Source organism: Parus major, chromosome 6, assembly GCF_001522545.3.
Source record: "Parus major isolate Abel chromosome 6, Parus_major1.1, whole genome shotgun sequence".
Classification (NCBI taxonomy): Eukaryota; Metazoa; Chordata; class Aves; order Passeriformes; family Paridae; genus Parus; species Parus major.
This window is the reverse complement of record NC_031775.1, coordinates 14,907,970-14,924,001: the sequence shown is the minus strand read 5'-3', so window position 1 is coordinate 14,924,001 and position 16,032 is coordinate 14,907,970. Positions and strand designations below refer to the sequence as shown.

General features: G+C 36.1%; 1 protein-coding gene across 8 annotated transcripts in view; it reads right to left on the bottom strand.

Annotated features, from left to right (window-relative positions):
- KIF20B (kinesin family member 20B) overlaps positions 1 to 16,032 on the bottom strand; it is a 33,170-nt gene that overhangs the window by 11,634 nt on the left and 5,504 nt on the right. For all 8 annotated transcript variants that reach the window (XR_004498123.1, XM_015633790.3, XM_033515710.1 and 5 more), the window contains 15 exons: positions 15,825 to 16,009; positions 13,805 to 13,853; positions 13,038 to 13,232; positions 12,352 to 12,463; positions 11,830 to 11,901; positions 11,256 to 11,402; positions 10,677 to 10,839; positions 9,457 to 9,711; positions 8,573 to 8,712; positions 7,882 to 8,032; positions 6,722 to 6,947; positions 6,095 to 6,156; positions 5,801 to 5,920; positions 5,055 to 5,220; positions 854 to 2,045 (listed from right to left, as the gene is read on the bottom strand). Coding sequence is in view for 7 of the 8 variants with exons in the window: in XM_015633790.3 (XP_015489276.1) it covers positions 854 to 2,045; positions 5,055 to 5,220; positions 5,801 to 5,920; positions 6,095 to 6,156; positions 6,722 to 6,947; positions 7,882 to 8,032; positions 8,573 to 8,712; positions 9,457 to 9,711; positions 10,677 to 10,839; positions 11,256 to 11,402; positions 11,830 to 11,901; positions 12,352 to 12,463; positions 13,038 to 13,232; positions 13,805 to 13,853; positions 15,825 to 16,009 (3,235 nt within the window). In the remaining variant the exon portion in view is untranslated. The remainder of the gene's footprint in view (positions 1 to 853; positions 2,046 to 5,054; positions 5,221 to 5,800; positions 5,921 to 6,094; positions 6,157 to 6,721; positions 6,948 to 7,881; positions 8,033 to 8,572; positions 8,713 to 9,456; positions 9,712 to 10,676; positions 10,840 to 11,255; positions 11,403 to 11,829; positions 11,902 to 12,351; positions 12,464 to 13,037; positions 13,233 to 13,804; positions 13,854 to 15,824; positions 16,010 to 16,032) is intronic.

Genomic DNA, 16,032 nt, shown 5'->3' with positions numbered 1-16,032 from the left:
AGACATCTTGGACTTTTAAACTAATTAAAGGAATGTTTTTCAGGTCTCCTAAATGATACCACCATTCAAAGCCTCCCAAAAAGAAATCCTTTCAAAGCTTCACTAGCACAGGGTTGGGGATCATCAGACCTTTATGCTAAACTGTACTTTGGAGTATGTGCAGTACCCACAGATATGGCACTAAAGAAACCATGGCCAGGAGAAAGGCTATGTAATTGCATATTTCCTTACACAATTACAATTTCCTTACCATATAGCAAATATCATCTCTCATGCACATCATCTCTTGTTTCTTACAGATTTAAAAAGTAGAGGGTGCTGAGGAGAGTTCTACGCTCTACACTCATTATTTCTTCAAGTCTTATAGTAGATTTTTCACCTAGAATAGCTGCTAGCAAAACCATCTGTTACTCCCTGGGCTTCCCCCCTCTCCCTGCTTTCTTCCTTTCCTTTTACCATTCAGTCCTTTCCCAAGAAAACATGTCCTACTTTTATACAAGTTAAGGATATAATATTGCACTGTGTCATTTCTCTCAGAAAGGGTCTGCAACAAAACTATTAGAAATCACCAAATAATTAATTTCATTGTTTCCTCCTGTTTCTCTGCACAATAGTTCCACATGATTGAGATGTATATTTTTGAAAGACTTTACAGACAGGTGAGAAAAACCTAGCCAGCAGAATAACCGAACATAAAATTCAAGTAGTGTATAGAAACTTCTCAAAGAAGCAGTTTAGGTAATCAAGTTTATAAACATGCAAATGTGGTATGTCAAAATAAACTGATGCTGACATAAGGGAGTATTAACTTAATTTTATTCTTAAAGGGTTACGAATAATCTTATTTACTTACAGTTCTATGGACTGTATTTGCTCATACTCCTTTTTCTCCTTTTCCTGAAGAGCATGTTTCATGGTTTCCAAACTGTTCATCAACTGCACAACTTCATCCTTCAAATTTGCTTCTTGGTCACTGAGTTCTTTCAGTTTTTTGTCTGCACTGGTACATTTCTCTTGCAGAGCTACTGTATTACTTTCTAGATTTAAAACAGTAGATTCTTTTTCTTTTAGTTCTTCTTCTAACTCTTTCATCCTGTCATCTTTAGTCCTAAAAGCCTCCAATAGGCATTCAAAATCTCTTATTTCTCCCTCATAGCTGGTAACTTTCTCCTGAAGCTCTGCAATTACTCTCTGATTTTCTGCAGCCTGTTCTTCAAAACTCTGGGTTTTCTTCTGCATTTGCTCTTGTAACTGATTCATAAGATCATTTTCCTTTACAGATTGATGATCTCTAATATCATTTAATTTTATTTTTAGTTTATTATTGCAATTCTCACTATCATGAAGCCTCTTCTTTAAGTCTTCAACTTGTTGGAGTAATTGTTGAATCCGATGACTTTTTTGTGAGGAAGCCTTAATCATAATTTTGCATTCTTCCCAAATGCTTTCAATACTTCGGTGAAAGGAACTCTCCTGTCTCAGATCTGCTGTAGAAGCAGTTTGGAACTGCATGGACAAAGGACTCATTTGAGCTGTCTCTGGTTCATCCTTTTGAGGGTCTAAGGAATCCTTTACATTAACTAAATCGATATCCACAGCATCAGATTCTGAGTGACATTTATACAATTCATCTACCTGGGACTGCATTGTTTTAATTTGTGACACTTTGTCAATTATATTTTGCTTAGCACATGTTACTTCATTATTTAGCTGAATAATTTTTTCTTCTTGCTCCTTATTTATAGTTTTCTGTTTGTCCAATTCAGAAACAGTCTCCCGATATTTAGCTTGACATTGTTGAAGTTCTTCACTTAAGCCAGAAACCTTTTCTTCAGAAGCAGAGAGTTTGAGATGCAAGTTTGCTATCTGCTGATTTAACTCTTCTTTTTCGTTCTTTTCTCCTTGGCATTGTTCTTCAAGTGCAGCTATCTGACCTTCCAAGGTTTTAGTTCTTTCCTTCAGTGCTAATATTTCCATGTCGGTCTCAGAATTACTAGTTCTCTTTAGATCAAGACAATAGTTTTCCCAGCTCTCTCTCTTATCTCCTAAAAACAAAGCAAAAACAACATCATGACCAAATAAATCCCCATATGGCTCAAGCTAATCAAAAGCAACAAGTCATTAGCACCACCAAATTGTAAATGCTGTGTGGAAAACTAGCACCACCTAAAAGCCACACTCTCATAGCATTTTAGAGTCTTGAAGTTGTTAGAACCCTCTGAGACATTTTATATACACTAAAATTCCTCTTGGGATTCTAGGCATAATTCACAGAAAGAGGTGTTCAGAAGACTTAAAAAAATGTTTGTTACAGTTCTATTCCAACCTTCTATTCTGCTCCACTAGCAGAAAAATTAGCTAATTTCAGTAGTATTTGCAACACCTATGAGCTAAGTAACATTCAGTGATAACCAGTTTCCACCTCCACTGATTCAACAGTCCCTTTAAATAGAGCCAGCAATTACCCATCCTCCATTTAGGGCAGCAATGATGTCATACACCTGTCTGAGAAGTATTATGCATGCTTTACAATACCTTACTTTAAAAACAAAGCTCAAAATCCAGCAAAAGTTTTTTGTTTGTTTTTTTTTTCTTTGTGTTTGGAACCTTCCTCTGTTCTATATTCAATAGGTTTCTAAACTAGATAAAAGCATAACTACTAATGCCTACACCTAATATGTTACATGTAAAGTTCTCCAAGAAAGATTTATAACATGTCATTCCAAACCAAAATTTCCATGTTTTATTAAGACTGTTTTCCCAAAGTAATGAGCCATTTTAACTAAAATCACATGTATTTCATCCCCTCACAAAACTGACTCCAGCTATATTTCACACAAGTGTTTTAGAATCCCATTGTGTCTCTTTAGTAACCGGCATGCTATATTGAATCAAGGCTCACTATCTCTGAGGGCTGGATTATCACAACTATGTACTAAGGGAGATACTATGGATTCTCGTGAGTGCTGCAGCTACAGTAAGGTAGAGTTAAGCAGTCATTTCACTTTGGGACTATTAAGCAGAGGTGTACTGCATGGAAACATCCTCTGAACAAATCCAACAAGTTGTGTAGTCAACTTGAATCACTAACAAAAGGCCATTCTGAAGCATGAGCAACAGTGTTTTGGTTTTTGAAAGTCAACAGGACACTTTCCTCCTGCTTGTCCATAGCTTTCCTATTATGAGATACATCAAGTGCTTCTGCTAGCTCAACCACAACAGCAGCCTTACTGTAGCATATAAGATCATATTTTTAAATCCTACAAGATTAAAAATTTCGGATTTGGTAATGATTTTCTCTGAAAGCCCAGTTGCATAGTCCTAAGAAAACAGATCAGACAAAATTCTGTATATTCCTCTCGCTGGACTGGAGTTTTGCGAGCTTCACTGAAAGTGAGAGGTGCTGAGGTGTCTTAACACATGGTTTGTCAAAGTCCCTATTCTTGGCTTCAAATGACACTTAAAGTTGTACAAACAGAAATGCCCTACTGGATGACACAGCATCACCTGACCTAGCCTAATATTTTTACCTCCTTTTGCTGCTACTGGCAGGCCTAGCCATTTTCTATGGACCTTTCTTGACACTGAAGAATTGAGACAATATAACCCTGCTTAAGTCTTTCAGTATCCATCCATGCAGCTGTTGGCTGTTAGCTTATCTAACTATGCCTGCAATCTGAGAATTATCTGCCTCTCCCACCTTCTAGGGCAGCAAACATCAGAAGTTTAATACTTTCTGCATGAAGTGCTTTGTTAATGGCATCATAGAAGATCCTGAGTTGGAAGGGACCCTCAAGAATCAACAAGAGCAGGGTAACTCTCCAGCCTCTCACACCCCAGTCTGTACTTAAATCCAGGGTTACAAACTTGTATTAGTTAACTTCAAAGGTTGGTGGCTGCCCAGCTCTGTAATTCGTCTATCTATCTCTGCAGGGCTTCCTAGCCTTCAAGGGAGTCAACAGCTATCATGACTGGAAGACTTAGGATAGTTTTGGGTCGTAAATCCAAGCTGTTTATGAAGATGTTGAAGAGAAGAGGGCCTGTTATAGAGTTCTGGGGAGCCCCACTAGTGCCTGGACACCAGGCTGATGTTACCACATTTACTAGAACTCTCTACACCAAAAACTTAAAACTACTCTAACTACAGCAATCCCCTTGCTCTTTCACTGCACAATGTAATGAATGATAGTCCAACATTCAGCTTATTCACTGTATCCTTGTTCTGTGATCATGTGAGTTTGATAATTGTTTTACAGAAAGGAAAGGCTTCTCATCTTCCTTTTGCACATGCTTTCCATATTCTTTGAGATACCAAAGCCAAGCTGGGTTCTAAAGTCAAGTGAGAGGCAGATGGCTCTTACACATACCATTTTGCACAAGTCCCATTTAGTTCAGTTTCACTTATTAATAGATTTTATTCACCTGATAAGCTCACAGATAAACCAAGAACAGCAAAAAGACTAAAAGTCCAAGCATGAGAGTTGTATAAAACACACCATTTGTGGACTTAATTTTACTCCCATTCAAGTGGAAAGCTTAATTTTTCTCCTTTGCCAGCATTGTAACCTTGACCAGAGCTGGTGTGTTCACAGCATGCATGCAGAATGAAATGTCAAGGTTCCCAGCACATACTAATTGTTCAATCATGCAGTAAGTCATTGACACCTTTGATGCTTGCTTAGGCAATTTTTAAAAACTTGAGCAGGACATGCAACTTTCTCAGAAGTCCAGCATCACAAAATTTAGCACAACTATTAAGAAATTGCCTAAGAACTACAGCTGGGTATGCAGGTACATACACAGATAAGAAAAAGCATCAGAAATGAAAGAGTCTAAAAAACTAACTTTTATTTAAATCTTTTAGGAGTAAATGATATAGGGCCCTTTGCAAAAGAGATTATATTTAGAGAACAGTTACTTCCTTTTACAGTTTAACATAGCAGATTTCCTCCTCAGAGCATAAATTTTATGCTTCCCAGCTTTTTTCTTCTGTTCTGGAATAGTAATCAAGCTTTTTTTGAAGACCCCCTGTTGAGTGATGGTAGAAATTGTACCTTTCTTTGTGGGTGGCTCTTCTTCTGCAGTACACTTAATTTCCAAGCACCGTTTTCTTCCCACTTCCAATACAGTTCCCTCACAGTCCTTGAACTGGCTGCTTTCAACCTCTTCATTAGAGTTCTTTTCTGCTAATTTTCTATTAATGGTAGTCAAAGTGTTCTCCTGTATTAAAATAGAATCAATTGCTTTGAAGTTGTACAAATTGAATGCTTAAAGCACTTAAAAGGCTTAGTAGCTTTTTCTATACAAATATTTTTAAAAAATGGGGAAGGTGCATAGGGGTTGTCAGAGGAAAAGTCAGTGAAGTTTTTTTTTCCCCCCAACTTACACAATTATTACCTTTTTTTACATTCTTAAATTCTAACTTCAACTAAAATTGACCTTTTGTTGCAGCAAAACCTCATTTTCTTCCTCTTATTCAGATAGTGATGCACTTCCTCTATTCCCACTGCTTCAAGTCCACACATTTTGAGGTGTTTTTTTTTTTCTAATGGCTCTTCAGAGTCTCATCTAGAGTCCTCCAATAATAACTTCAGATCATTACTTCCAAAAGTCTCATTACTTACACACACCCCTGCTAACATTTTGCTGTGGCTTTAGTGTCAATGCCAACTGGCCTGCTATCACTTGAAGTAAATAGCAATTATTTAAAAAAAAAAATCCAGTTTTCCAAAGTCAAGTCCATTATAAGCATATATTAAGATTTTTTTGTATAAAGACAATTAAGATGTCTAAGACTTACATAGTCTTTAATGGTTTCTTCTGAACTGGTTATCTGAACTTGTAGTCTCATAATAGTTTCATCTTTTTGCTTCACAATGTCTATCAGTTCTTGAATCCTTTCATTTTGTATATTCATTTTCTTGAAAAAGTAAAAGAAAGTTTAGTGTTAAATTGAACGCTACCATGCATTTACAAGCAAGATCAGTTAAACTATGCCTGATATAAAAAAAAAACTAATCTAATAGCATTTCAAGTTACTGGAATTTTGTATTAAAGCAAATACTTTTGCCTAAGTTTTTTTTGAGAAAGTTACCTCAGTTGCTGCTTTAAGTTGCTCAGCAGACTCATCCAATTTAATCCTCTGTGTTTCAAAACCTGTAACAGGAAAAAAGCCTACATCACATAATCAGCCATCACAGTTTACTCAATAATCCATGTCTTTGCATCTTCTGGTACTTCAGTAGTTTTTAAATACATTTATTTTCCAGTTGACTTATACAAGAACATTTCAAAAGTTGTTTACGTCTTCTGAACTGGACAATTGAGCCTTGCAACCCATTCAAAATACAGATCATATCACCTCTGCTTGAGATCATTATGAGGTGCTGCTAGTTTTTCCTCCATCAAAGTTCCACATGAAGCCTGAAAACACTGCATCAGCAAAATGTAAAGTACAGAGATTACAAAACAAGGAAATCACTAACTTTGATGTTTTATGCCACAATTCTTAAGTCTGCAATTGACAATTTTAAGTTTCATCTTAGGCACATAGAATTGTTTAACCTGAACATACACAAAACAAGGGATTGCCACCATTACACATATGATTTGGTTACACAATCTCACTCAATGAGATTATTATTCTTTAATTATTCTTATTTCACAGTACTCAGTCATTTCTTTTTCTTCATCTTTCACATCACACTTAGACCCAGCTTACCTTTGGTTTTCTTTTCCAGCTCTTCCTTGGACTCAACTAGTTCAGCAGTTACTTTTGCCAGCTGTTTTTCAAGGTAACCTATAGTTTCCTGTGCGTCCTCTAAGGATACAATGTACTGATGTGCTGCTTCTGCCTGATTTTTGATATCAGTGATATCATTTTGCAGAGAATCAATAACACCCCCAAAATCAATGTAGGCACCTGTGTCTGTGTTGTTGTCTTCATTCTGAAAGAATTTATATTAATTCAGAAATGGGAAATAATTGCACAAAAGCCATTATTTCTACAGACAATATGAAAGATTGTTAGGAATTCTAATATGTAAATACAGTTATAATCCTGACTTTAAGACCATCTTGTGGGCTCATATGTACTGATTGCCAGTTTCTGTCTACCTTCACACGCCAGTTTCCAGTATCGAGCTAGAGCTACATTATTTTTAAATCATTTAATGACCCAACATTACCCCTTATATCTCCACAAAATCATCCCCTCTAAATTTACTATAAAGGTTAGCCTACTTTAAACCAATGAGAATATTGAATGAACAGAGCAAGCAAACTGTTTTGGAAGGAATACATCTGAAATTTTCATATGGCAGGAAAAGTCTGTGGGGTCAAATAAGTCCATGGTAACTTATCATACTGTTATACCCAAAAGACTGACTTTACATATTGCTTCTGTTTTTTTAAAAAAAAAGGATTTCAAACTCTCAAGAGACAGATTCAAGAGTCTAGGTATGGCTTAAGTGGATGAATACTTCTCACTGCTTCAATTTTAAACACTACTGCCCTAAGAGAGAAGTCTCTGTGACTACTCCAGTAGAGTCCATGGGTGGGGCCTAAGAAGTCAGCCTCAAAGATTTTAAATAGGCACTAAATGCAATAGATTTTATAGCATAAAAAACTGCAGATTTCCCCCCAATTTCTTTTCATGGAATAATTGTCACTTTCTGCTGGAGAAATGAAGAAAACCCTCAAAATTCCTGAATCCCAAGGCTCAGCAACCTCATCTCTTAAATAAGATAAATATATCTTGCCAAGGACACAGTTATTTATAATTGTGTGCAATTCCTTGAAACCATCCTTGGCATTTCTTGAGAAAATGACTGTAACAGGTAGTTAGTAAAAGGGACATTTGGGGCAGACAGATAAATATACCAGAGGTCCAGATTGATCATTGCAAGGCCGATCTTGTGATTTAGTTTTTTCATCTGCATTTTTAGTGTAATTATTTACAAGTTCCTTGAAGATTTCCAGGCGTTTTTCAGAATTTTCTTCAAGCTGTGCTCGTTCTTGAGAAAGGCACTCTCTAGAGTAGAAAAAAACAAGTCAGAAAAAAGCTAGCCATGAGAGAAGCTAAACAGTTATCAGCACAGTTGCCTATACACAAAGATGATGTCTTCTTTATTTTGGCACAACAAAACAATACATAAAACAAGGCTGCTACCCTAAACCAGAAGTATATTTCACAGACACCAGAATAAGAGGGATACAAATACACAGATTATGGACAGCATTTAACAAAAAGCATTTTTGATTTACGAATGTCATTCTTTCTACAACTTACCAAAGCAGCTCTTCCCTTAGAAAGAGTTCTACATGAAAAAAACACTGCTTACAAATTATACACACACATTCCTACCCATCCCACAGAAAAATCAAAGCCTTTTCTAAAGAGCATTTTTCTTGAGCTCATAATCCAAACAGAAACCAACCCATTAATTGATACAGTAGAAGATCAGATCTAGCTAGATTGTGGTCTCTTAAAACCAAGAGAGATTTAAGAAATATGTAAATTTACTTTCACTTTCTTAACAAGCGACTTTAAATCCATTTAAAGCCAACTTACTTGAAATCCATTTCTCGATCAGCAAAATATTGAGAAAATTCTTGTATCACTTCTTCACGAATTTTTATTTCCAGCAGTAACTTATTTTTCTTTTCAGTAATAAGTCTGTTCTTCAGCTCTTCTACCAGATTCACCAGCATCTAGAATCACAATTAATATTATACTTTTCATAAAGAAACACTTTCCCACGAGTGAGTCCTCAAACACTACAGCACTTAACTCTGCAGCTGGAAAGTTTTTCCAGTTCTTTTATTAGCTTATTCATAAACAGAAGGATTTATGAGTAATTACACTACCTGTTTGGTACCAACACAGGTTTGCACAGAGTGTATATTTCCAAAGAACACCAAATTTAAAGATAACTTTTAGAATTTTTGTTATAAAGATAGGCTTAAGATCCACAGAATTTGGTCTTGTTTCTCCAGATACCTCTTTTTGGGTATTAATGAAACCCCCACTAAATGGTCTCTAGTCCTCTGTTCCCCTACTCCTTGTCTTCCCCAGAAGCGACTAAAGTCACTGTTGCTTAAAGAACAGTGTCCAGAGTTTTCTTGTGCATAAAATAACAAAGGAACAATCTTGTATTGCTAAAAAATAGGTAGTATCTTCTGTGTATTGACCATAGGATACCAAAAGAAGAGAAAGCCAAATCTACAATTCTAAGTGCTCAGTTTATACTTTGACACCTTCTGTAATTTTCCCACAATAAGAACCAAGGCATAAGTAATCCCACTTGTAGTTCCAAACACTGGATTTAGGTAGAATAAGGCAATGAGGAGAGAAGAGAGAGGGGGGGAAAAAAAAAAAATTATATGGAGGAAATGAGAATACATTGCTTCAAGGCTCCATGCTATACTAATTCTTTAAGTAGCCCTGGCAGATACCGTATATTTTTCTTTCGCAATAACAACTTCATTTCCTTCATTTTCCTGCACTGCTTCTTCTCTTGACGTACTGGGCTGTTCCTCCATCTCAGCATCTTCATCTTCAAACACATCTTCCAAGGTTCTGTCCCATAGGATCGTAGCTCTCTTCCTTGGGATTGGCAGTTTATTGACATTAAGCAGTGACGATTCTCCTGCCAATTTCTGGCTAAATGACTGATCTTGGGGAAGAATAGATGTGTCCATAACTAAAACCTACCCAGAAAAGTCAAGAACAAAAAGTTATTGGTATTTTTTAAAGCTCCATTGGCACTTTGAAGACCTGCTACATTCTCCAGTAGGTCTCCTGAGCAGAGGACTCTCCCAGCTTATCTATCCTTTGTTCAGAGTCACTACTTAGACCAGTTTCCGGCGAGAGTACAAAGTTGCCACCTTATAGCCTAGCTTCTTTGGATCCCAGGAACACCAAGTTTCACTGACTGGATAACCTACAAGGGGCAGCAACAGACTGTCCATTTCCTGTACTTTGAGTTTCCAGTTGCATTACATAAAATCTATTTCTTTAACAGCTCTATAATCACTACAGTCTGCTCCTTTGGGCATTGTACTTAACCTGCCCAAATTCCAAAGGCATAGGCTTAACTGTCAACAAAACTTTCATAGCTTCCATTAAAGCTACAGCACTGATCCTCCACACTTACATCTTCTAACTTGGCCAAAGTTACATCACTGTGCTTACTCCTACTGACTCTGCCTCCACCTTCCCACTGAAGCCTTTGTGAACATAAAGATGACCTTTCACACTCTATGGTGCTCAATCTATTTTATCAGTACTTCAGATGAGCAATATTCCAAGTTAAGATAGCAGTAGTATATGGGACAGCTAGAAGTGAGAGCATGTTGTATCTGCAGAATAAATCTATCCAGATCTCAGGGAAATTCTCCCAAATACAATAAGTTTCTTATTAGGCTAGATGTTTCATAGGAATTACAAATTTTCAGTAGATGCTTCCACCCCCACACTCCAAAGAAAACAAAAAATACCAATTAAGTCTTTTTAAAAGCTGTAGGAGATAAAGCTCAATCCAGTGTAACAGAAATAGAATTGCAGTATGAGACAAAAATCCAGTAACTATATCCATATTCCTAAAAGTAAGAGAACCTACACTTTAAAGCAAATCGAAGTTACTGATCAACAAGATAGACTACAACACACTTACTTTTTGTGCAATGGCTGAGAACTTTAGCACATTGAGTGTTTCCTCATATGCTGATGCACATTTGCTGATGTTTACTATCATGTACACCTTCCCCTTTCCACTGAAAAATCCTTGAAGAAAATGAGTTAACTTACTTTCCCGAAAGGGTACATGCTGCTGCAACCTTTAAAAGATGAAGATGATCAGAAGTTTAGTAAATTCCAGTCAGTGTAAGAACTATTCAGCCTGAAGACTTCAAAGTTTCACTTTTACTATGGCGCTAGTGACAAGGGTGTTTAAAATTTATTCCAAAGTTTGTTTGATAAGCCAAGCTCAGAACAAGTAAGTAAAATCACTAACATAAACAACAGCATGTTTAAAGGATGTTACAATTTAAGTGATTTAATTAAAAAGCAAAACAAGGCAAGTTTACAGATAACTTTGGTACATCAACAAGACTACAGTATAGACATTAAATCTATATATTATCTTCTACCAAAAATTTAAGAGTTACTATTGTGTATTTTAAACAATAGCTTTTCTACATTGTAGGCAATACCTAAAAAACACATCCACTTGACATTTCAAAGAAGGACTTACTTTGACTGCTGACAGTTCTTGAGTGCATTAATACACTTGCCTAGAGTCAGGAGAGAGGTATTTATGTTCCCACTCTCTTTCAATCTGTCACCCTCATTGCGGGTTTTGGTATATCTCTCAGAACCAGCAAGATCACATAATGACAATCTGAAAGCAGACAATGAAAAATCACTGTATTTACCTTAAAGATGCACAAATTGTCTGCTTTTAAAAATGATCACTTTTCCTTATCCCTCTCAAGTTTGTTTCCCTAATCAATTTTCCTGCTATTTTCTGCTAATACTTGCCCAACATACTTCACATTCCATGCCACCCAACACCTCGTCCTCTTCCTTCTGACGACTAGCATGAGTTCAGGAGTAAAGTAGTTCGGGCAAAACCTCGTGCTGAGCAGAGGTGACAAGACAGAACAGCATTGACACCTGATGGCTTGAGGCTGAATGAGGGTGGAAGTGGGAAGCCACCATCCATGCAGGAGGCTCTGCCAGTGAGAACTGGGTGCAGTACCAACGCATCAACATGGAAGGTGATTGACAACTGCAGTATGACAAGAGACAGACTATTCTGAACTTACTCATTGACTCGAGTCACTGTTGGTGTTCCTGAATCTTCAATTTTTAGTACTTTAACTGTGAATATGCTGTGACTAAAAGGAGAAATTGAAATCAGCAGAGAGGTGATAAAGTAGATAAATACTTTCAAAATATTTTTAGCCTCCACAACATCTCTTCGAAATATTGTTTGATCTGTCAATACATTTTAAGCATACACAACCATACAAACTTCTACAGAGATATTTATGCAGCATGTATTTTGCTTTTTCCTCAGACAATTTGATGGAATAAAGTTAAGTGCTTTTGTTTAGTATTTGATAAAATACTGTGAGAGTTTTAGTACATGTTCATCCCACTGAAGGATTGAACCCCTTTGGCTTAAACCATTGTGTCACATGCTGCTTAAGGACACCAAAACTGAAACCTAGAAATCTAGACCTTGTTAAAGTCTCTTCCCTTCCTAACAACCATAAGCCATGTTTTACTTTCTCCTTCCTCCCACCCACCATTCTATGGCCAATGCTATTCAAAATGTTTCTTACCTTCTGCTGGAACTACTATTTAGTTTTGTGCTTGCAATACTCTGGTGTTTCAATCCCAGTTTTAGAAGTTTAAAAGCTTCTTTAGAGTCAGAAATCTGAATCCACTGCAGATCTTCAGGAAGAAGAAATATGATAATTTTTTAGATAACGTTACCAAAATAAGTATTTTGGGGATAATGTATGCAGAGCAAGGACGCTACATTTACTTGAGGCATAGAAACATACTAGTTTTACTAGTAGAAGGGGTAGTCATATGGCTATCTTTCCAGGCCATCAACTTAACTGAAAAAAATTGGAAGAATTTTGCCTGCAATATGATGACCATAAGTCTGAAGTCTGCTTCTCTACAGAGAATACTGAAAAAAAACCCCAGAAACAAAAATCTAAAAAATGGTTGAGCTAATTATGTTAAAAACTACTGGCCTCTTTAAGAAAATAGAAAAAAGCAAACCACTAAAAAATTTGTCAGTTGTTTTCAATATTTCTCCCATTTCAAAGAAATATCAAGGCAGTGGAGTGTAGAGGCTTTTAACAGTTCCAGTCAAGAGTAAAGTTAAAACAGTTATAAAGGTAGAGATACTAATGTGTGTAGGTAATTCTGTTACTGAGATTTCTAATCTCAACATCATTACAGGTAAACCCACTTTTCAAATGACATTTGGCAATTTGCAATGTATTCTATTCACCTTTTACAAAAGAACATCCCTTGATATCTTGTGCAAGGCGGAGTGTTTTTCTTTTCTTATCATTTGATATAGGAATCAGTAGATCATAAAAACATTCATTGTAAATCTCAAAAAATGAAACCCAAACAGAAAACTTGATGTAATTTCTTGCAGTTGTGATAGATTGTTCCGAGTCTTTTGAGATATCTTCCAAGTCTGCCAAGTACAAAACATTACAAACCAATATAAACCTAGTGAATTTAATTTAAAAATTAATAAGTAAAAATTGATACAACAAACCTTTAAAAAACTCTCAAAACCTAAAATACTGCTTACTGTTTCCTTTTCCACTTTTAAGTTCTATCAACCACATAAAGCTTGGTTAGAATTAGTCAAATCTCTTCAACATTTTTAGAAGACAAAACTAAACTGACAAGACCTTCATTTTGACTTTTTAAAGTAAACCTAGTATTTCCGTAGTTTTTTTAAATGCTAGAATTAAGTTCATTAAGTAATTACAGAGAGGTACTCTAAAACCAGTCAGGATCCACAGCAAAAGTAGAACTACTTTTCTTTGCTATAACTTCAGCTCATTTAATTCCTGCTCATATATTCTTCTAACCATTTTATCCTTATGCTTGCTGCCCATATTACTTGCTCACGATCCAATTCACAAGCATATGAAACTGACAAGAAGTAATTTAATTAACATAGGCCAGAAGTCAGTTATTGACCTTAAGAAGGCTTATTTGCCAGTTTTAAGTGCAAAACTTTTATTTAAAACATACCCATAGAATCCATAGGTGCTTTGTTGCTAGTGTTAATCTGGTGGTCTACCTGGAAAAGAAAACAAACTTAACATATTGTTGCAGTACAAGCTATTTCTAAGACCTCTATTGTATTAGTAGATGGGAATACGGCAATGGTTTCAACTTACCAATGGAAAGATTCTGGTTACACACCAGGTCTAGTTCAATGCACCTACACACTGCTATTGACAGGGTTGTTCTTATCTCATACTCACCTCTTCCACTTCCCTTCAGAACTCAACATCCATTCCCACCAGAATACAGCATTTCAGCTTGCTGACTTGGAAACAGTATAGCCACAGAAAACTAGAGGGGTAGGAACCCCCCACATAAACAGGGTGATTCAAGAGGATGATTTCAAGAGTCTAGTTGCAGTTTAAACATTAGTCTTAACCTGGTAAATCCAGGTAACTCTGAATTCTTTTATTATTGGTATTCTGCTAATATTGGATTCCATATTTTTCCAGCTTACTTGGCTAACCCTTGGAAATAGAGGTAAATGAAGAACATTCATTCACTTAACAACTGAAATAAGCAACTTATTGCTTCATGACACCTGTTTGAAATAAATAATACAGTTGAAATGAAGTCCAGGTTTTAGTAAGAGAAAGACAATTTTCTTTTGCTATTAAAAAAAAGTAAACCAAGTAACTATTGCTAGAGCTTAGGAGTTTCATACATAAACTCCCTTCTCCTTCTTAGTTTTGGTTAGTTAGGTTCTTTCAGACACAGAACTGCAAGTGGAAGTGCTCAAATAAATGAAATCCATCTACTGAAATAAGTATACTTAAGAGAACTAATATGAAATAAAAAGCAGGTATGGTTTGGTTCAGGTTTTTTAGTCTTCTGTCAAGGGTGTATTTCATAAATTTTTCAAATAAAAATTTTAGGTATTAGGTTTTACACATCTACAACACCCACACAAACATCTGTTGCAGTAGATGCAAAGCCCACAAATTTGCTGTCAAAATTGGGTGTTGTTCTCATAAAAAGCTTCAGAAACCAGAAAGTGCATTCAAACACAAACAAGGTTTTTTTGAAGTCCCTTCTGAAGGCTGACAGAGCTAGATTTAACTTACTCCTGCACTTCTGAAGTGGAGTCACAGAATTTTGCTGCCACCTACCTTCCACACTGGAGCCCAGTTAACCAACAGATAAAAATCAAGGCAACAAATACGTTCCTTTTTCCTTTCAACACTAGCTATTACAACCTAGCATAGCACAATGGAAGAGCTCAATTCTTTTTGTAATAAAAAAACCCACAAAAAACCTCCAAACCTTTCTAGTTCCAAATCCTTGCATATGCTCAGTTTTATTTTACATTATTCCACTTATTTCAGAATTAGAAGACACCAAGAAAAAGGCATGGTTACCCAAAACACAAATTCCACATAACTGTAATTGAATTTAATAGCTTTAGAATTTCACTCAGCTCCTAAAACTGGAGTGTATTTCTGGACTGCTCAAAAAGAAAAAAAGCCCAGCAAAAACCATCTTTAATTCAAGCCTTTAAGTCTACTGGCTTTGTATCTGCTGCTTCAAACGTATTTTTGCTTCTTTTTAGAATATTTATCCAACTGAAAGGGCAACAACCTCAAAACTATTAATTTCTTTCAAGTATCCTGGAAGACAGTATGTTCTTTAAAGGATCAGACCTACTAGCATTCTCGCAGATAAAGAAGGGACTATTTACATTCAGTTCTTATTACGCACCAGTAATCCCAAAGGATAAATTATCAGGTTCCCAAGCTAGAGGCACCAAAAAAAAAAAGCTTAGAGTTTACATGCCCATGAAGTATTGAGCCACAAGACAAAAATCCCCAGGAAAAGGGTCCATCAGCTCTAACTGCTGACTTTACTGCTAATATGAATGGTTGGCTGCCAGCAAATAGACACATCCATGGTTAAATACACCCAGTCTCTTCCTACTGCAAATGAAGAATATGGAGCTATCTAAAGACACAGGTACTCAGCAATATAGAAAGAAATTCTCCTCTACCTCTTTTATTAGACGAAGTAATGAATTTTTAATAGCAGTTTCTTCTCTCACTTGGTTTTCAGTCAGTTTTATATAATCTCTACATCGATAGGGCTTGAGATCCATTGCTGTGTACAACTTTCCTTGAATACTTTTAAACAACATATCCATAGTCCTTGGCAGAATACCAACATCATCTTCTGTCCCTGAAAGAACATACAAAAGAAAA